The sequence below is a fragment of the Gopherus flavomarginatus genome, chromosome 4 (assembly GCF_025201925.1).
Source record: "Gopherus flavomarginatus isolate rGopFla2 chromosome 4, rGopFla2.mat.asm, whole genome shotgun sequence".
Lineage (NCBI taxonomy): Eukaryota > Metazoa > Chordata > Testudines > Testudinidae > Gopherus > Gopherus flavomarginatus.
In genome coordinates, this window is record NC_066620.1 from 18866528 (window position 1) to 18889643 (window position 23116).

At 40.6% G+C, this 23116-nt stretch overlaps 1 protein-coding gene across 1 annotated transcript in view; it reads right to left on the reverse strand.

The window, feature by feature from the left end:
• The window catches only part of DNAAF10 (dynein axonemal assembly factor 10), a 120944-nt gene that overhangs the window by 27484 nt on the left and 70344 nt on the right, over window positions 1-23116 (reverse strand). The window contains exons 3-5 of the mRNA XM_050950340.1: window positions 12148-12324; window positions 8875-8934; window positions 7413-7597 (exon numbers count right to left, since the gene is read on the reverse strand). Of these exons, the coding sequence (XP_050806297.1) occupies window positions 7413-7597; window positions 8875-8934; window positions 12148-12324 (422 nt within the window). The remainder of the gene's footprint in view (window positions 1-7412; window positions 7598-8874; window positions 8935-12147; window positions 12325-23116) is intronic.

Sequence of the window (23116 nt, forward strand, 5' to 3'; positions counted from 1 at the left end):
CCAAAGATAATTTCCTCATGGGCTCTTTGAGTGCTTCATGGACAACTTATTTTTACAATCCCTCTGTGGGGTGAGGGGGCTCTAGCCCCATAATGCAGATTGAGGCAGAGACTAGACCCTTCTGATGATAAACTTTGAGAGCTTGGTTTAAGATGGGGGGGAAAATTCCAGCTACTACAATGAAGGCAGTGGGGTAACATGGGGCATAGTTGGGCCCACCACACTCCTGAGCCCCACAGTGCAGGAAAGATCCCCGGCCCTGGGACCACCAGGACATATGTGGTAGCAAGCTTCATTACTGAATTTCCTAATTTGAGTGCTTGGCTTTAACTCATGTTTAATATTTTAATTTTTTTTAAAGCAAATTTGATTTTTCTAGTGGTGGTATATTAACTCCCACACCAGGCCATCAGCAGGGTTGGAACCTTTTAAAGGGGCAAACTTTTTGGCCTGAGGGCTGCATCAGGTTTCATAAATTGTATGGAGGGCTGGTTAGGGAGGGGGCCGTGGCCCAGCCCCCACCTCCTATCTGCTTTCCCCCCTGCATTCCCTGACAGCCCCCCAGGGACTCCTGCCCCATCCACCCACACACCCTCCCTGTTGCCTGATCACCTCTGGACCCTCATTGCCACATCCAACCCCTCCTCTCATTCCTGACTGCCCCATCCAGCTATCCCTTCTCCCTGTCTCCTAATTGTCCCCTGCCATCCCATCCAACCCCCCCTCCTTCCTGACTGCCCCCCTGAGACCTCTGCCCTCATTCAACCCTCCATTCCCCAAACCACCCTATACCCCCTTACCATGCTGCCTGGAGCACCAGTGGCTGGCAGTGCTACAGCCACGCCACACAGAGCACTGGGTCAGGCCAGGCTCTGCAGCTGCGCTGCTCCAGGAGCTCACAGTCCTGTTGCCCAGAGCATTGCGCCAGCTGCAGGTGTGGGGGAACAGCAGGGGAGGGGCCAGGGCTAGCCTCCTGGGCCAGGAGCTCAGGGGCCAGACAGCACAGTCCCACTGGCTCAATGTGGCCTGTAGTTTACCCACCTCTGCTTTAGATGGATCACCCACTCCACTCCTTTCCTTCCCCCTGGCTTGATTTGTCCCTTCTGTATTTGCATAAGATGGCTTCCTCTGCTGCCCTACCTGGACACCAGCAGGGGCATCACTGAGAGCATAGGACAGAGGGGTTCCCTGCTCTCACATTCCCTAGCTCAGGGGTCATGAGTCTTTACATGGGCTGCAAGTACATGCATGAAACAAAGCAACTGCTATAAAATATATAATTGAAATCTATATACACCTCTACCCTGATATAGCGCAGTCCTCGGGAGCCAAAAAATCTCACTGCCTTATAGGTGAGACCACATTGCACATTGTATTGGGTTTGGGCCGGTACACTGTGCTGAACTGGACTGGCTTCCCCAGCGAGGATTTAAAGGGCCCCGTGCTCCAGCTGCTGTGGGAAGCCCCAGGCCCTTTAAATCACTGCCAGAACTCTAGCAGCAGGGCTTGGGTGGGGATTTAGAGGGCCTGGGGCTCCTCGCTGCTTTATCACATTATATCCAAATTCGGGTTATATTGGGTTGCGTTCTATCAGGGTAGAGGTGTACCTTCTGCAGTTTTGTGCTGCTGCTGGCAGCAGCACTGCCTTCAGAGCTGAGTGCCTGGCCCACAGCCACCATTCTGGTCACTCAGCTCTGAAGGTGGCACATACTGCCAGCATCACCACAGAAGTAAAAGTGGCAATGGGCTGCTAGTAAGTCTACTGTGAAATGATATTTGTATGTAGATATCACTTTTCACAGCCTCTCAGCTAGCTGGCAAATCTGCTGTGAAGTAATATTGACCATTTCTTCGCACACCTCCTAGTATTAAACAGTAACTAATTAAAAATAACTTTTCTGCTTTTAACAATTCAATGTTTAATTTAAAAGTGGTGTGAAAAGGTACATTAATTTTAAATAGGGTTATAAATTTAGCATTTAAAAGTGTTAAATATAAAATACTGGTTTTAATTCAGATAGGGAGGTGTCTGAAAGGGGTCACCCATACAAAAAGTTTGAGCACCACTGCCCTAGCTTAACCCTAGGCCTTGGCTACACTGGCGCTTTACAGCTCTGCAACTTTCTTGCTCAGGGGTGTGAAAAAACATCCCCCTGAGCGCAGCAAGTTACAGTGCTGTAAAGCGCCAGTGTAAACAGTGCCCCAGCGCTGGGAACACGGCTCCTAGTGCTGTAAGCTAATCCCCACGGGGAGGTGGAGTACCTGCAGCGCTGGGAGAGCTCTCTCCCAGCGCTGGCGCCACGACCACCCTCGCACTTCAAAGTGCTGCCACGGGAGCCCTCCCGCAGCTGCAAGTGTAGCCATACCCCTCATCCACAGCTGCCATGAAAGTGGCTTTCCCCCTGCAGCCTAGTGTAGTCAGCAGTAGGAGCAGGGGAAATAGAGCATGCTGAGTGCAGATAAGAGTTTTAGCTATTTCACTCTGATCATGTGAAAACAGATTTTTCAGAGGCTTATAACTGGGTCAAATTTCAGTTCCATTCTCAAAGTATGGGGGTACAAGGGCTTCTCAAAGAAATTCTAAAAATTTTAAATATGGGAAAAATGTATTTTCCCCTAACACTGGTCTCAAAACCTGCTGAACCATTTTGCATGAAACCTTCCAAAACGATTCCATTGGAGTTTGCCAAACTTCAGCTGCTTGGGCTGAAAAGATTAACAACTGATGCTAAGGTCTTATATGGGGAATTGTGAGGCAAACTTCAAATGGAGCTGTACCAGTCCTACCTGTAATGAAGAACTTGGAATTTCATACCTACAGTGAACCAGCCAACTACTACTAAATACTTTCCCAGTGTCAACAGGTCACTCATTATGATAAACTGTTTTGAAGAGAGATTTTTATTAAATGGAGGATCCTAAAAAGACACCACTTCCATGTTCAAATTTACACATTTTAAAATAGGATTTCAGGCCTATACCTTCCTTCTGAATGTACAAACAGAGCGAGACATGTACCTGCCTGAATCTTGTGTATGTGAATGTTGTACTATTGAAGCAGCTCAATTTAACTAGAGCAGTGAACCTATCTACTGTAGAAGGTTTAGTTCAATAAATGCTGCTTGAAGTGATATTGAGTGTATGCAGAGTTGCTGGAGCAACATCTATACAGCAGATTTCCCCTCAGAAATTTCAACTAGAGGGGCAGTTTTCAATCATGTGAAGCCTTGTCTGCTGGGGATGTTAATACTGCTGCATGTTTAGAGAAATGAACAGCTGTAACCTGTTGAATAGTTAGTAGCATGTGTGTGCACCTCTGTGAAAGCAGATCCTTGTACTTCAGGCACCTGCTCCCATTCATCACGTGCCCAAAACACTACCCAGCTTGTACTAAGGGTTTCCCCCTTCTCTAGTAAGTTTGAATATCTAGGTGAGTTGTGATTTAAAGTTGCAGTCGGAAGATTGGCTTGTATAGTCAAACATCATCCCAATCCTGTCTGTCCTGCAACTGTCTTTTATACACATTGGTACTTGTACTGCTTTTTTGGGGGAGGGCTCAGACACTTTTGCCCCAAACCAGTGAGGGCTAGTTAAGTGGGAAGAAAGCATTATGCTAGACTAATTTAGTCCTGCCATTTTACACACCATTAACTTTGCGAGTAGTAGAAAGAATAGCGCCGTTGCACAGAAGTTTTCCTGAGGTAAGCGTGCAGTGAATGGAAGCTACTGTAAAGCTAGCATTGGGTGCTACACTGAAGGACAAAACACTCCTCCCCCTCCTGTACTGGGCTAGCCCCCAAAAGAAGCTTCTTCTGAAGTGGGACATCAAAAGCAGTGACATAAACAGGTTTTGGTTGAAATAAAAGGGCTTCCACACTAAGGGAGTGTTTTTCAGTACTGAGAAACTAGACAGTTGTGTTTTCTCTCTGCTTTCTTCAGAGGACAGTGCACCTGCCTCTGAGGACAAATACCATTCCAAAATGCCTGTCATCCTTGCATTTAAGTTAGAGTTTCCTTTTACGACCAAAAACCATTTGAGCTAGTTGAGCTGTGTCCAAGAAGGTAGGTGGGTCCTATGAGGTAGAGTTCTGTGTGGCTCAAAAGCTTCTCTCTCCACAACAGAAGTTGGTCCAATAAAAGATATTACCTCACCCACCTTGTCTCCCTAAGGTCCTCTACATTGGCAAATGAACATATAGGAGAAAAATAACCTTTATAAAGTTATGTGCCCCAGTAAAAAAAAGCAGGTGGCTTTGAAACACTGCAAATGGAAGACTGACAATGTTCCCACTAACCGCTTGCATCTTCTAACACTCAAAACACTTTCAATAGGAATTTTATAGTGCTAGTAACCAACTTCTTTAGAACAGCAGCAACTATGGAATTAGTTCTGCAACATTAATTTTAAAAAATGTAAAGTAAAGCCACCTGACATGAAGCTCAACAAAAACATTTAAACACTATGGCAAGGTTCAAATATTTTATTTTTTTATTCATATAGTATGAAGGTTCTATAGTTCCCACAACATATGATGTAGCATGCAGAGGAAAAACTAAACATTCAACATAAACCACTTTCCCCACACAAACTAAAAAAAAACCCTTATCCCCCCGATAAGGAAATAACAACAGCACTATTTTCTATAACGCCAGCCAAGATATGCACAAGCAAGAGAAATAGAAAGCATCTGCTAAAATGTTTATAACAAATACTTATGTACAAAAAATTCACAAAAGACTAGTTCCCCCTTGAAGCAGAGCACATGGCAGTTGACAATGGAACAGATACAACCACTGGCTGGGATTATAAGCCACGTACTGATCCAGAGGAAGAAAGTTACATGTAGTGGAGATTTTCGGTTTGAACATTAACATTTACCAAAAGTTTGGCAACATTATCTTTTTAAATTATGCAAATTATGTAAACAAGAGGAACATTTCAATTCGATCTACATGCAAAACTTCATGTCATGCAAGGACACCAAGCACCTGGATTTCTCTCTCACAGACAGAGCCCATGATGTGCAGCACTCAGTTGAAGGAACAGCTATGGCAGACAGGTGCTCCATTTAAGTAGGTTCATACAACCTGTCCTTTCCACTGTTGATTATAAAACATTTTTTAATAGAAAAACTGCTATACAGCAAAGCTGTACTATCCTAAAAATCTAGTAAATATGTTTTTCTTCCAGCCAATAGTACCATTGCAGAAAAGGGAAGGGATGATATAAAGTTGTAAAACATGGCTCGCTACTTTTATATCACACAAATATATCAAGTTACCATCCATTAGAAATCATGATATGGACAAATCTAGGAAAGAAAAAAAATTCTCCAATTGAAGGACTGGAGAAGAGGAACAGGTATAAATTTAAACAACGTGAAGTCTTCCTCCTTCTCTATGGCATAGGTTAACAAGATTTCCCCTCTGTATGAATCCTATATACATCTCTCTCTCTATAGATATAGATATAAAATATTATCAGTTATTTATGCTACCTGCAGTACTTTTTTAAATGCAGAGGGGAAACTGTTATGGTTGAAACAAATTTAGTGGCAAGAAATACTTTATAATCTCACTAAGCAATGTATAAAATGAGTAAGTGGGAATCCTGCACAACTATATCAATCCTAAATTTCATTAAGCTAAGTGCAAGAGAAATCATGAATGCATCAAACATCTTCAGCTGTTGTATCTGAAATGAACCTCACAGCTGATTTATATATCCTAAGGGCTATTTAATAGATGCAACTGCTCCCAGTTAGGAGATGACAGAATGAAGTGACCATATAAGCATGCTGCAGTTACTATAGGCATACAAGGACTAGTTCTTTGCATTAACATTAAATTATATTTTCTTACACTATTAAGCAGAGCTGTACTACAAGTTATTTAGCAAGGAGAGACAGTCCCTGGTAATATATTAACAGGTATAAATAAACAGTCTCCTGTGTTACAAAAATGTAATTAAGGTTAATTAACAGGAAGCAATGCTTTGTTGGCCAGTCAATATATAGAAACATCTGAACAGTCACAGGAAAAGGAAAACAGTTGACCTAACACCCTGTTAAATTTTTACATTCTTCTATTATATATATATATATAAAAAACTGTGTGAAATAAAAGTAAGGATGTATATCCATATATTGAACTGTTAATGTTCTGCTTGGCACTTTGTACTCTAGTTTTGTTTCTGAATCAAGTATATTAAATTAAAGCCCATCTAACTACTACATATAGAAAGCTACATATATATCTATATATAAATAGACACACATATATATATAGATAGATATTTCCTTGTTATAAAAGATGAAGAAAAATAAATTAAAAAGCCAACCCCTTCCCTTTCTCCACCACACTGATATGCTCTTTCCATCTTGCTGTCCTTCAGACTTTAAAGTGCTACACTGAGTTATTGAGAGAATAAAGTTCAATAACACTTAGTTGGCTTCATGAGGCTCATGTTGGAAAATGTGGCTTCACAGAGAAAAATACTTCCATTTAAATACACAGAGAGCGTTGCTGGACGTCTTGAGCAGATCTTCAGAGATGGAGAAGAAAGCAAAAGTGTTGGGTGGTGCCCTAAAAAGAGTCACACATCTACCACCATCTTTTTGTGGATATCTAGGCCCCCTACAACCTGCAATGGCAATGAAAAACATTTAAAGTTAAGAGAACTGAGAATTAGTAAAAATATATTCAACAGCACACCACATAAACATACTTCTACTTGCATCCTCTTAACAACTTGCTACCTCTAGGCAGTTGCTTTTTCTGCTGCGCCCCTCTTTTCTGGCCTTTCCACATCAGCTTACACTCCCACAGACTGAGGAGGCCAAATTCACAAGTAACATATAAGGGGGTGTAAGTTATGGCAAGTAGGTTACGTGTAACAGAATCTATGTTAGTGCAGCTCACATACGGAGGGAGCCAGAAGAATAAATCATACTAGCTTTATTCTCTCTTAGATCCACTTAGACTGACCTCTGAATTTATCTGTCAGCTATGATTTTCATACACACAAGCCTTCTTGAATAAGAAAAACAAATCACTGAAAATTAAACCTGTGGAAGTCAACATGAGGAACCAGGAGCTCAGGGAAGCCCACTGGCATCCTTGGTAAAGAAGGGGCGTGCACAAAAAAAAAAAAAAAAAAAAAATTATAATCTTTTGTCTGGTGAAAAAAGGTTTCCCTGGAATATAACTCCCTCATTTACATTAATTCTTATGGGGAAATTGGCTTCGCTTAACATCATTTCACTTAAAGTTGCATTTTTCAGGAACATAACTACAATGTTAAGTGAGGAGTTACTGTAATTGTGGTAAAACCAGTCTCTTTAGGTCAAACTGTATTTTAGATATAATTTTAGTAAATCTAAATATCAACATTTTCCCTAGAGAACACTTACAGCACAGAACTCTTCAAAGGATATTCTTCCATCACCATCCTTATCTGCATTAATTATGGTTTTGTCTACAATTTGCTGTAACTGAGTGTCTTTGAGATTGTTCCCAACCATCATCTTCAGCACTTGGAAGAGCTCCCCATTGGAGATATAGCCATCCTTGTCCATATCATAAATCCGGAAAGCAACTGCAGAAAATGAGTTAAAGGAAAATTCAATCGTAAATATGACCTGCCAAAAAATATTTCCACTAGACTGAACACTTCTCAGAACGCAGATATGTAACTATGTATTTTATATGTACAACTGAGAAAAAAAGGTTTTGCATTGTTTTCTGTACTTAAAAATCAACGTAAGTCATGAATTTATGAATCCTGGCAGACAAGGATCCTACTATATCAGACACAGAACAGTGAACAATTCTACTAGAATTTATTTAACTCTTTAGTATGGGAGATTTTTAACACTCAGACCTGGTCTATACTAAAAAATTAGGTTGGTTTAACTACACTGGTAAGGGGTGTGAAAAAGTCACTCTTCTGACCGGTGTGGCTAAGCCAACCTAAATCCCCATGTAGACGGTGATAGGTCAACAGAAGAATTCACCTGTCGACCTAGCTATCGTCTCTCAGGGAGGTGGATTCCCTAAGCCGATGGGAGCATCCCTCCTGTCAGGATACGTAGTGTCTACACTGAAGTCCTACAGCAGCACGGCTGCACCGCTGTGATGTTTGAAGTGTAGACAAGCCCTGAGTGTAAAAGTATTCCATTAACACTGACATTAAGCAAACAAAAAAAATTCAGCAAACAAGAAGTGCATCATAAGCTGGGCCACTCACATTAGAGACAAAACCATGGCTTTCTGTGGCACAGCTAATCAACACCCCAATTGGTCAGTTTACAGCAAGCCGTTTAGACATGGTCGAAATCTGGGGTGGGGGAGTGTTGTTTTTTAATATTTCGTGGTAACAACTTTCCTTCCTACATCCATATTATATCTTTAATTATGGCAATAAGGATTAAAAGAAAAAGCAACAGTTTGACCATATTATGCTTCTGAAAGATACATTGTCAAAATTTTGCAGGAACAGTTTAGTAACTCTTTGTTTCATTGTGTAAGCAAAAAAATCAAATGATTTCCATACTGTCAAAGGCAAAATGATGTGCATTGCTCATAATTCCTTTAATCTAAAAAGGATGTGGACTTCGTTTTGCTCATTCAGTAGGAAATGCAACAATGCTGCAGAGGCAGCATGCTCAGGCCTTTTTGTGAAGGTGCCAGTGACCTCCTCAAGAGGTACGGAATCCAACTCCTTCAAGATAGTCTCCACCTGACCTGACTGATGTAGACTTCTGTCAGAGAAAATGCACCCCAGGAGGAAAAAGTGATTTCCCAATGTTTTGTTAAAAACAAACTACATTTGAAAATTATCAGAAAAGCAGTCATAAAAATCAGAGTACTTACACCTCAACTTCTGTTCCTTATCCCCTTTGACACTGAACTGGGAGACTCCTTCTATAAATTCTGAAGAATATAGGGCAGGAAAAGCATTTACAAATCAGTAGTGTATATATATTTTCAAAGCCCTGTTTACTGCAAACAGAAACCAGAATATTCAGGAAAAAAAAGGTCGTTTTTTTTGTTTTTTGTAAAGTCTGTATTATTGAGAATGTCCTTAGAACACAGCTTACCTCAAGAAGGAATAGTGTTGCCACATGCTTATGAAAGCATTTCTAGCTCCTTTCAGCAGGAAGCATCTCAAACCAAACAACATGCCCAATGTACTTATATATATCAAAATTTACTTAAAATAATCAAAAGCTTGGACTTTCCAGGAAATACAATTTATATAAATAAGGACTTGAAATGCCTACTGTATTGACTTCAATTGGAGTTGTGGTGTAGTCAGTTCATCTCAAATCAAGCCCTAAATTATAGCTTGGATTACATTAACGTGACCATATTTTTAATAAAACAGACACAAATAGTATTTTTAGAAGGGTGTTATAAATAAATGTAAATATTAACAAAATGACACTCAAACTATAACAAATTCCAAAACCACGCAATTCCCAGAGCCAGATCTTGCAGCCTTTACTCACAGGTGTAACAGCAAAGAATCAAAAGAACTACTGATATAAGGTACATAGGATCAGACTCCAGAGCAGGACTTTCTGAAGTCCTGGAAGGTAAGATGCTGACCTAATAAGAATTCTGTAGGTAAAATACAGTAAAGTACAAAGGCTACCATTAGAATGGAAATACTGACTACCATTTGTTTGCAAAAATCCCGAACAGTTTCCATTATAACAATAAAATCACCAAACTGGTTTAATAAAATATTTTTGTAAATGTATAGGCAGAGTGAACCGAAGATCTAATACAGCTAAACTAATGGGATTTAAGTGACTTTTTTCCTGTGTTTGAGAAAGATGTTAGATGGATATCAGAAAATGAGTTTCTCTAGAAAAGAGGTAGGTAGAAAACAGAAGAAGCAATGCAAGTTTCCTCACACTTCCCCGCAGTGTCTATAAACGTGTCGGCAGTGATATTTTGTGTGAGGTGGCCACCTGTTCAGCAAAAACTGGATTGAGACCACCGTTCATTTACGTAAGTCACCAAACATGGCCAGATGGCAACATTAGATTCACTGCCACAAAATACATTATATGATACAAAATCAGACTAGAGCTAAATCGTCCACTACAGCTTTTCATAATCACATTATTTGAGTTCATAATCTCATGAACAATATAGTACCCTCACTTTAACAAGTATATTTTGATAATTATTATGGGTAATATTTAAATAGTTTTAGAGGATGACACTGAGGAAAACACAGTCTTAAAATTCAAACATTCCAATTTAGTTGGGTTTTGTTTTTTGCTGTTGTGCTATAAAAGCTTGAATGTACTTCATGTTTACTGTTTTCTTCAAATTTTATTGATCAAAATATCTATATAATTGAAATTTGGTAAATTCTAATCAGATAGGAAAAATTAGAAAAAGACTTTAGTCTAATCCTGAAAAAATCCTACATTAATTTCAATGGGAGTTAAAGAAAACTTGCCACTCTGAGGATTGGACCCTAAATTAAAGAAATATTAAATTTGATATTTTGGGCATTGAAATAACTCAGCTCGACCCTCTAAATGAGCAACATTTTAAATGATGTAGCTCTCTAACACTTACTTTAGATTCAATTGAAACTTATTTTGCTTTTAGTTATATCAGCAGTCTCTTTTTTGTTTGAAGAAGTGGCAAACTACAGGTAAGAGGACTATTAAATAGAAATACAATACTTCTGTAATTTCTGTAATTTACAGAGAAAAACGATTTTCATTCTAAACTAACTGTCATAGAAAAATATCACATACAAAGTATTTTAGTCACAGAAGAGAATGTTGCATGGAACCCAAAAGTGTTGCAAATTATTCTGGAAAGATTCCCACACCAGTCGAAAAAACCTGGTCTAGTACTGATGTAACGTACACACACGATACGATTCTGTCACAAAGATCACAGATTCTATTATTTTATGGAACTTTTGTGACTTCTTTGGGGACAGGACCGAAACAGCTGGCCAAGACATCAGTCCGGGGTTGCCGGAGCAGCACCCAGCCCCAGAGCAGGGGCCCCTGAAACATCTTGCCAGTGGTCCCAGGCCTGCCAGAGTGATGGCCCTGATCCTGGTCCAGGTCAGCCCCCTGGAGGCTGGAACAGTGGCAGGGCTGGAGCAGCTGCAAGCCCCAGCAGTGCTGTTTGTCCCTTCCAAAGGGTATTTTTTAGTAAAAGTCAGAGGCAGGTTGCGGCTTCCGTGAATTTTTGTTTATTGCCCACAACCTGTCCCTGACTTCTACTAAAAATACCCATGACAGAGTCTTAATCTTAGTAATTGTGTAATACCTTAATCTCGAGGAAATATTCCAAGATAAAAATTCTATTAAGAGGCTATAAAAATTGGAACTTATTTCTCATTAAAAATGAACTATTTAGATTCAAATATTTATAGAATCACAGAAATGAACGTAGGGCTGGAAGGGATCATGAGAAGTCATCAAGTCCAGCCACCTGCACTGAGGCAGGACCTCAATCATGCATGACAGGTGTTTGTCCAACATGTTCTTAAAAACCTCCAATGATGAGGATTCCACAACTCCTTAGAAGCCTATTCCAGAACTTAACTACCCTTACAGTTCTACTAGTTTTTTCTAGTATTTAACCTAAATCTCCCTTGCCACAGGTTTTAGCCCATGACTTCTTGTCCTACCTTCAGTGGACATAGACAGCAATTGATCGTATTCCTCCTTATAACAACCCTTAATGTATCCGAAGACTTATCAGGTCCTAGATTAATATTATTTCACTAATACACTCTAAAATGGACATCAAGGATGAAAGCAAAGTTAAGAATATGAATAGTAAGAAAGATTACTAAACAAAAGAGTTAAACCAACACAAATTGTTATATTGGGTTATGCATTAGAGAATAAATAAATTTAAGTCTGTTTTATATATGCATTCACAGGAATTGTTATTATCTATTTCTAATATATAAAAGTATCTTTATAAGCGTGTTTCACCCTTAAACCTGTAAGTGGATTTCACACTTTATTTTGTTCTTACAATATTTATTCTAATTTTTTTTTTTACATCAGAGCTGAAATTAACAGTTTCCAAGAGTTAGATCTTCTAAGAAAATGCCAACATCATGTATTATACAGCATTGTATCTTACCTTTGAAGTCCACTTCTCCATTCCCATCTGTGTCAAATATATCTATTACTCGCTGTACTAATGGGTTCTGTTGTAACTCAGGCAAAGACATGAACTCTTCCACACTCAAAGAACCAGAGTTGTCTAAATCAAGCTTCTTAAATCTCTTTCCTAGCCGTTTAATCTCATCTGCGTCAACTAAAGGGGAATAAAAAAACTGCTTTCAGAAAGATTTCACTATACAAATTTGCTACTTAATTACGTTTGCTCTGATGTATTTAATTCAGTATTTCTCTTCCAGTATCACAATTGTTACACATCTCTGCAAAGCTTATATACTACAGCCATGATTGCAGACACTTTTCATATTGAAAAGCTTACCATAAAAGCTTTTCAAAAAAAGTAATTTTATGGTAAGCTACCCAAAGCCACTTACCGATTTTTCCCCCTGCATCAGCCATAGCGTAGAACCTTGTGACTAACTATAACTACTGTATGCTGACTCAAGATTTTAAAGGATTGATAATGTTAAGCTAATTCTTATTTAGTCACATGGTGTGTTCTGGCACCAATGACTGCAACTGCCTGTGCAGCTTCCTAGCTCTGAAACCCCCAGCCTCGGCCTGCCTGATGCATTCCCAATCAGCATTTGACACCAAGGAACCATTGAGGAGGGCGTTTCAGCAGGGTGTTCATTGGTTCTATCTGAAAGCAGTCATTTCTTTCATTTATAGTTAATCCTTAAACAGCTGAAAAAAATCATGAATGATTTTTAATAAGTAGTAGTAAACTATTAGACTTACCATTAAACTAAACATTAATGGTAATATTTTAAAAAAAGGCAATTATGCTTTTATTAGTTTATGTAAAACAGAAAGTAGTAGTGCTACTTTGTTATGCCAAAACACATACTGGTTATATTTTACTACCATACTGGAAATCTGATTGGTGTTTTCACCATAGAAAGTTAAAAAGATTGACGGCCACAGGAAAGCCACTGCAATTTTGCCACCTAAAATCTTGCAATAGACTTTTAAGAGACTCAGAGTAAAATTTCTTTATCAACCTCAAAACCAGAACCTCTCCCATCCACCCACCCAGCAGCCTGTCGGTGGAAGAAAACAGAGTAACCTACATAGGTACAGAGCCCACTTTATCACAATCATAATAAAATTTAAAACAATGTTATTAGAGAGAGAAAGACAGACTTTGGTAACAGCTCTTCAGACACTATGGTGATTGTCAAATAAATAGCTTTAATAAAATAAATAAAAACAACAGACCTTTTGTACAAATATTTCCTTTGATTAAATTAGCTACATCCAAAATTTAAAAACTCACTTTATGCACTATTTGACATTTGATGCTAGCTGAGATTTTTCAACAATATATTCTACATAAACATTCCTCACAAGAGTTGTCAATCTGAACTTTTTTTTAAATGCCATCATGTTACTATAACAGGAACAGTTATGTGTTCTTCCTTTAAAAAGTTAGTTTATTGGAAATACCACCAAGTGCTCTGCTCATTGTGCAGGTAGCTGGTGGAAAATTGGCAGAAAATTACTGTGATTGAATGTACCACTGTATCTAGAATGATAGACGAGCAGGCTTGGAAGGGAGCTCAGGAGGTCATCTGGTCCAACCCCCTGCTCAAAGCAGGACCAATCCCCAGATAGATTTTTGTGCCAGATCCCTAAGCGGCCCCTTCAAGGATTGAACTCACAACCCTCGGTTTAGCAGGCCAACGCTCTCTGTATTCACACCCTATACACTACTGTAATAATGTTTGTACAACATATGCCTTGTGAAGTATCATATGAAAGCTAATAACTCGCTGGTCAATAATATCATGATGAAATGTGTGTCGCAACCTTATATGTAAAGTTCTGAATTCCTCCTGAATGATGTTGGTAGCACATAGTCAAACCCATGTAACCCCTATTAGGCAGGACAAGTCAAGCAAGTCTAAAAGGAATATGTATTTACATCAATTGACATATAAGTAGTAAACAAGGTCCCTGAGACAGCAAGAGAGAGAAACAAGGCAAACCTGCATTTTAGCAAAGCACAGCATGAAACCTCTTTCACAATGACTGTCTCCCTGCTCACAGTGGGAATGAAATTTATCACAGGGTAACCTTCAGAAAAATGCAATTTCAAAGGGTGACTGAACTACAAAAGTGAGAGGCAAAAACACAAATTCTCTCTCCCTTTCCCATCTAAGACAACAAAAGAAAGCCTATGAACTTGGGGAGCAGACCCAGACTGAAATTTGATCAGCCCTGTTGCTGGAAGCATGTGGCAACAACTGCACCTTGAAACAAGCGTAGTTTGTTAAGTTTAGAAAGTGCTTTATTTTTCGTTTAACCATTTCTGCCTGTAATGCCTTATACTTGTACTCACTTAAAATCTCTTTGTAGTTAAATAAATTTATTTTATTCTTTAATTAAAACTAATCCAGTGTTGTCTTTAAACTGAATTGTGTTGGTAGCTCAATTTATGGCAGCAAACTATTGCATACAGATCTAATATATCTGGAGAGGGGTGGATAGTGCGGAACACACTTATTTTGGGGATGGGGGGGAGCCAGGACTGGGAGTGTGTTGGGGTCACCCTGCAAGTAGTAACCAAAGCTGCTGGAAGCCAGAGCGTGGCTGGTGTTTGCTAACTGGCTGCTGTGGTCGAGTTGCTGGACTAGGGCTGTGGCTATACACAGACACTCAGAGTGAGACCTGCATGCTGCGAGCTACCGCAGCAAAGCATGGTGAGGCTCCACAGGTTGAAGAGCAGGGATGACAGAGACACTCACCGTTTTGGATTGCACACTAGAACATCATAATTGCACATGTATCTTAGGCCACGTCTATATGTACAGTGCTGCAACGGTGCAGGTATACTAATGCAGCTGCACTACTGCAGTGTGTCTAGTGAAGATGTTCTATGCCAATGGGAGAGAGCTCTCCTGTTGACATAATAAAACAGCTTTTGCTGCTTCCGGAGGTGATGTCAACAGGAGATGCTCTCCTGCCAACATAGCACTGTGCACACAGGTGCTTATGTTGGTGTAACTTAATGTTGCTCAGAGGGGTGGTTTTTTAACATCCCCGTGCAACTTAAGTTATGCCAATGTAGGCTGTAGTGTAGACACAACCTACAGAATTTCATTAAAATGTGTAGGTTACCCTATATATTTCCTCATAGAATATCAGGGTTGGAAGAGACCTCAGGAGGTCATCTAGACCAACTCCCTGCTCAAAGCAGGACCAATCCCCACATCATGGCTGTGTTCAGCAAACATACAATAGCAGGAGATGGCATTCTCCTTGCTTTCTGTACCTCAAATTTGCTCCATCTGACCCATTCTGAGATCATAGATCAGTGGTCCCCAATGCGGTGCCATGGCGCCCGTGGGGGCATCTTAATGTGCCCTCGTCCTGGCCCCCGGGAGAACACCCACCGAAATGCCGCTGAATTTCAGCAGCATTTCGGCAGGGATGCCTCTCGATGACGATGCTTGCCGTCGACAAGTGATGTCATTGAGAGGCGTCACTCCCAAATTTTGGCGGGGACGCCTCTCAATGACATCGCTTGTCGACAGCAAGTGGCGTCATCAAGAGGCATCGCTGCCAAAATGTTGCCGAAATTCGGCGGCATTTCAGCGGGTGCTCCACCACCACAGTGGTCCTTCAGCTGGCGCCTGCAAGCCAAAAAGGTTGGGGACCACTGTCTTAAGAACAGAATGACTTAAAACAAAGAGCACTTTAGACTCATGGAACAGACAAATTCATAGATTCATAGATTCTAGGGTCAGAAGGGACCAATGTGATCATCTAGTCCGACTCCCTGCACAAAGCAGGCCACAGAACCCTACCCATCCACTTCTATAACAAACCCCTAATCTATGCCTGAGTTATTGAAGTCTTCAAATTGTGGTTTGAAGACCTCAAGCTGCAGAGAATCCACCCGCAAGTGACCCATGCCCCACGCTGCAGGGGGAGGCGAAAAACCTCCAGGATCTCTGCCAATCTGCTCTGGAGGAAAATTCCCTCCCGACCCCAAATATGGTGATCAGCTAAACCCTGAGCATGTGGGCAAGACTCACCAGCCAGCACTCAGAAAAGAATTCTCTGCAGTAACTCAGATCCCATCCCATCCAACATCCCATCATCAACCACTGGGCATACTTATCTGGCGATAATCAAAGATCAATTGCCAAAATTAGGCTCTCCCATCATATCATCCCTTCCATAAACTTATCAAGCTTAAACTTAAAGCCAGATACGTCTTTTACCCCCACTACTCCCCTTGGAAGGCTGTTCCAGAACTTCACTCCTCTAATGGTTAGAAACCTTCGTCTAATTTCAAGTCTAAACTTCCTAGTGTCCAGTTTATACCCATTCATTCTTGTATCTACATTGGTACTAAGCTTAAATAATTCCTCTCCCTCCCTAATATTAATCCCTCTGATATATTTATAAAGAGCAAGCATATCCCCCCTCAGCCTTCTTTTGGCTAGGCTAAACAAGCCAAGCTCTTTGAGTCTCCTTTCATATGACAGGTTTTCCATTCCTCAGATCATCCTAGTAGCCCGTCTCTGAACCTGTTCCAGTTTGAATTCATCCTTCTTAAACATGGGAGACCAGAACTGCACACAGTATTCCAGGTGAGGTCTCACCAGCACCTTATATAACGGTACTAACACCTCCTTATCTTTGCTGGAAATACCTCGCCTGATGCATCCTAAAACCGCATTAGCTTTTTTCACGGCCATATCACATTGGCGGCTCATAGTCATCCTGTGATCTACCAATACCCCAAGGTCCTTCTCCTCCTCTGTTGCTTCCAACTGATGCATCCCCAATCTATATATAAAGTTCTTATTATTAATCCCTAAGTGCATTAATTTAAAACATCCAAAAACTGTAAGTGCCTTTCTGACACTCATTGCATGGCATGTCCTTTCCTTACAGGGAAAAGCTTTAGGACTGAATTATGAGAATATGATCTCTTGAGACTGACAGAAAATTGGGGTTGTCTTTGGAAACAAAAGATTGATTTGTGATCAATGTTGCTTTGTTGTAGAAAATATAGAACAGTGGCTTGCAGAGCAAACATCCAGTTCTGCGACTTGTCTGTCCAGTCATTGTTTTAAAAAGGGTACCTTGATGGAGAAAAAGATTGATCTTTCTTCAGTAATTAATCAAAATAGGGCAAATAAAAGTGACCAGATGCAGACTGAGGTCTTAGTGGAGGTGCACTATGAATCAAAGATGGCTGCACTAGTGATGCTGTCCTCAATACTTTTTATATCTGAATGCCTTGAAATCCTATTCTTCCAAGCTGATTGTAGGATAGTGGTATGCCTGATATTTTCCTCTTAAAGTGATCACTTTTATATCAATGGTGGTACCTCAAAGGTGGTATCTGCTCTATTTGGTAGGGGCAGAATGTGTCTACTGTCATGTTGCCCAGTCTCAAGGATAACTGCTTTCTCAACCAGTAGGGAGCTCCTAAGGACATCCACATATCTTCCCTTCTTTGGGCAGGAGTGGAAATGGAGAGAAAAGGGTCTTTGGCTGCTTCTGTGATAGCGCATCTGTCACTAGCATGCCTTGTTCTTGTCTCTTGGCAAAGAGCTCAGGGATCTCACAGTGTTGTCATAATGCAAAATGCTTCGTTCTGCCAAAATGATCTACCTACCTTACTGAGCTCTTCTTTTTTTATGCAGAGTTTTGAGATGTATGATTTCCTTTTCCCCAAGTTAGGCACACTACAGCTTCCTTCTGAAGCCATACAGATATAGTTTCTCCCTGTGTGCAGAATAGGCAAAACTTTCAATCTACCAGCCTGTCGGCCCTGTCAGCATAACTCACAATAAATATGGCTCTTTGTCCCATTTAGAGGCTGGACCATATAAAGGACTTGTGAGTCTACTAATTTCTGGTTTCCTTTAGCACAAGCTCATGCTTTTAGATTGAGGTCTTGGGTTCAATCCATGAAGACAATCCAACCAGCATCATCATTACAAGTGGACGGCTGTACGGGGATTTGAATGCTGTGCACATATGAAACTCAGGACATGCTTCTCCGACCAGGACTGTAGCTCTGTGTCCTGATTGGCTGGACCAGCTGTAGAGATTTGAGTCTACTATTACCTCCAACCCAAGAGATATGGTCCTTTTGCTCAGGGAGTAAAGACCCACATTCTTAGAGCCAGGGATCTCAGTTTAAATCTTCACAGACAACTTAGCCAGGGGCGTCACAACATCAGCAGCAATACAAGTCCTGGAAGAGGAAGGTAGTAGCTGGGGCAGACATAGCTGCCGCATCTCCGAGCCAAGGTGGGGGGGAAGAACAAGGTCCAGAGAGGCAACCTGGTGTCCCTACCAACTTGGCCAGATCAAATTTTACCGAAGATTTTTGTCTTTGTTTAACAGTTTATTGTGAAGTTCTGCAGCAGTAAATCTGGATAACTGCTTGCAACTATGGAGATGGGAGAAAAAGGCAGGCTCTTCAAGAACAGAATTTCCCCCCTGCTGTCAGTTAAAGTTCTGATTCTGCCTCCAGGGCTGCCAAAGCATGCTAAACACTCACTGTAGCATCTATGTATTTGTCTATGCTGAATATTGCTTCCTCAACTGCCTGCACATGGAGTTGGCAAGAGATACAAGGTAAATAAAGCAGCTCTGAGCACCAGTTCATTTAATTACACTTTGGATTGCTAACATGCTGCATTCCCCCTTGCCCATGATCTTCTGCTTAGAATGAACACTATCTAGGGTGTGTGCGTGCACAGTAAAGACCTCACAGTAATGCCAAGACCACGTTATTCATCAGCTCTACAGTGCAAAGAACTCTGGCAGAGCTACACTGAAACCTTTCTGGATCTCACAAATAGCCTGGATCACTTTATGCTACCCCTTATGCAGAAAGTGCTTAACAGATTAGGAAGGGGAAGCAAAATACTCCTGGCAACTGGCCAAGTTACAGAAAACAATTCCTCTGATAAAATACACAGATAAGGTATGTTCTCACTCCATATCAGTATATCAGAGATTTTGTTCACAGTGGGCTTGTCTACATTGCCACTTATGTTGCTCAGGGGTGTGAAAAGCCACCCCCTGAGCGATGCAATCGATCTAGACTTAAAGCGCTGTCTGCATCGTGCTATGTTGGCGGGAGATGCTTTCCTGCTGACATAGCTTTCACCTCTCATTGAGGTGGAGTAATTATGCCAATGGGAGAGCGTCAGCATAGCGCATTTTCACCAGACGCTTTACTGCGGTGCAGCTACACTTATGGAGCGCGGTAGCGTAGACTAGTCCTAACTTTTTGCTTCTAGCAACAGAAGTTCTGCTAGGTTTTCAGAGAAAACAATAACTATGTTGTATATACCAATATATCAATTATTTGGAAGGTCAGTCACTAGTTGAGCTCGGGGCAGACAGCAATATATATTTTATTTAGCTTCTGCCTATAGTACCAACCGCACACCCCTCCCCATCATCTACGGGCAATAACATGTTATAAGAACCAGCACAGTTTAAAAATAAGCCGAGGGGGGAAGGAGAGGGCGCTGTATTTTGGGAACCCCTTGACCAACTGACTCTAAATTTCTAACGCTAACTCTATCCCAGGACTTCAACTGGCATAGCAACTTTCTGGCCACTCTGAGAATGTATCTACAGCACTTTGAAAAATTGACTCCAAACAGAAAGCTCGGCTCAACCTTATCTGAAGTGCTGAAAGGGGCACCCCAGAACAGAAAAATAACTGTGAAAGAACATCCATTTAAACATTGTACACAAACTGACTCATAACAAAAAGTACATGAGCATACAAGCGCACACTCTATTCTTGACTCAAACTGTAAGATTCCTCAAAGCCAAACAAAATACTTGACAAGCACAAGAGAAAATCCCGTGAGAAACCGCTGTATATGAAGACTGGCAATACTAAAATATGCTGAGCTACAGGTAAAGAGCTAACTACAAGAACTGGGATTTTAAATCAATGGGGGGAAAAAAAGTACAGAAAAAGAAACTGTGGAAAATGTAAATACAACCTCGAAACTCCAGAACAAATATACAGACAGAAAGGGTGATAAGAAATTTTAAATTAAAAATATTTGAATAAGAAAAGTTAAAGAAAAAATGTCAGAGAAACAACTAATGCCTTTTACTTTTCTTTAAAAAACAAACAAACAAAAAAACTTACCTTAAAGTGACAGAGGTTAGGCACAGTTTTTAGAGACAGGAAGTGGTGAAAGTAAAACAGTTGTATTATAAAAGTCCACTTAAAGATGGGAAGATAATGTGCAAAGAAATACTTAGGCTATCTGATCACATTTACTTTCTTAAAATTCTGGCAGATAAAGACACCACCTAACCATTTCTCTCCCATCCACAAAATCATACTTTATAAGCATTTAACTACTGTAGCATCAAGATAGACCTTCTAAGACTGAAGGAAAAACTATTTTAAAAGTAAAAAATCATCATTCATGCTTGTGACTTGTTTCAAAATTTCTTAACAGAGAAGATTATCATGGAGCTTTTGTAAGGAAAAATGGGCAGCGCACCAACGAAATACAATATACTGTATTTCAATGGAAGAGAAATTCACAGATTTTAGAGCCAAAAAGAGACCATAATGATTAACTAATATGACCTCCTGTATAACACAAATTAAAAAGTACAGTCAACGGAAAAAAGGTAATTACTTGCATATAATTGCCCGCCAGAGGCGTAAGTGGTAGTAAATCCCCATGCTTAAATCTGTGCTCCCAGCCTAAACCAAGCCAGAACTCTCCAGGGGTTTTTATGGAGTTTTCCAAGCCCAGGAAGTGGCACATTTCACTTCTAAAAAATGGCTGCAACAACCTCTAGGGTCCATAATTTTCAGTTTCTTTTTCAATTGAAAACTGCGAAGTATTAACCAATACACACGTTACCCAAACTCTGTGAAAGACTGGAAAGTGTGAATCTACTGCAACCTGTATCTTGAGAGAACAGTTTCTTTCTGGACAAAAGGCAATTACTTATCTGTAATAGTTGCAATAAATCCCCCTTCTTGGAAAGTTAAATGCTTGCGTGAGTTCTCCTTCAAAGAGCAAGTCTAAGACAGAAGTGAAAAATAAGGAAAAGGACTGCCAAGCCAGGCTGCAAATAGGTGTGTGAACATCAGTGAACCAACTACCACAAGCAGCAATTATTACAATAGCATAATTATTTTATAATTGCAGGAAAATATTGAATGCAACACAACTAACTAGTGTCATATCACATGCTCCCTAAAATATGTACTGTAATTGGTGAGAGAAATTTATATATTTAACTTGAACGTATACTGAAATCTCAAGACAGAAAGTTGAGTCTACACAACAATTACCCCATCTCCCCCCAAGGATGTAGGGCAAAATTGCAAATAGTCTGATCCAGAATATCAGTATAATTCTGGAGATGGGATAGTCATCGGTTACTATAGCAGGATAGTTATAATGACAACCAATCAAGTGTAGAACTAAGTCACAAATGAAGAAAGACAGGAATCGTCATTCCACCAGTATGCCTTGTTCCAGTGAAGCATCCCAAGATCTTCTGACAGGAGATGTACTAAAAGGTAAAATCACTCCAAACAGTTTACTTTCTTTGAAATTGTGGTTTCAGTGTACTCATCCTCTAAGAGGGCCTAGAAAGGAGAGACGAAGTTACCTCGTGCAGTAACAATGGTTCATCAAGATGTGTCCTCCTATGGGTGCTCCACTGTAAATGTATGTGCATCTCTGTGCTTCTGATTGGAGATCTTCAGTAGCCTTGTCCGTTCAGCCCACACATGCACTTTCCCCTTCTCATGCTCTGTCTCGAGGCTAATTAGCACGGCGCGGGCAAACCACCCTGTTACTTCTCTACCACAGACTCCCTGACAAGAACTCTGAAGTAGAGGGAAGGAGGGCGGATTGTGGAACACCCATAGAGATGCAAATATCAAAGAACCATTGTTACTGTACAAGGTGAGTAACTTCCTCCTCTTCTTTGAGTAGTGTCCCTAGGGTTGCTCCACTGTAGATGACTCCTGAGCAGTATCCCTAATGAAAGGTTGGGGCTTCGGAGTTGAGTCTTATGGATAATAATACTGCAGAGCCAAAACTAGCATCGGAAGTATAGTCCCCATTAATCACATAGTGTTCTGTGAAGCTATGTAAAGATGCCCAGGTGGCTGCCCTGCAGGTTTCTGAGATGAGACCATTCCTGACAAAAGTGACAGAGAAGGAAATAGACCTCGTGGAGTGTGTGTGAATTCCAGATGAAAGCACTGCATTGCAAACATGATAACAGCGCTTAATACAGTTTGAGACCTATACGAAGAGTCTGGGACGATACTGCCGTGCCTTTAGACATTTCAATAATGGAAAGAAAGAGCTTAGGATATTTTCTAAAATGTCCTTGTCCTGTCCAGGCAGAAGGCCAGGGCTCTCCTGGCGTCTAGCATGTGCAAGATGGCCTAGCTGTTATGATGAGGCTTAGGATAAAAGGTTGGGAGGTGAATTGGTTGGTTCATGTGAAAAGATGAGTACACTTTAGGAATAAACTTTGGGAGTGGCCTGAGAGTAACCCTGTTGTGAAAGAAGACTATAAAAGGAGTGTGTGTGCCATAAGTGCTAAATTCTCCTCACCAAGGTCATAGCCACCAGAAATGTCTTCATTGACAGATGTGTAAGTGAACAAGTGCCCATAGATTCAAACAGTAGTCTAGCCAGGCTCTTTAACACTAGCTTTAGGTCCCATGTTGAAGGAGGGTGTCAAGGTTCCTTCCCCACTCTGAACTTTAGGGTACAGATGTGGGGACCTGCATGGATACTTCTAAGCTTAATTACCAGCTTAGATCTGTCCATGCAGGTCCCCACATCTGTACCCTAAAGTTCAGAGTGGGGAAGGAACCTTGACATGGTGAGCAGCGGTGAGGGATTTTTTAGGAACCAAAAGCC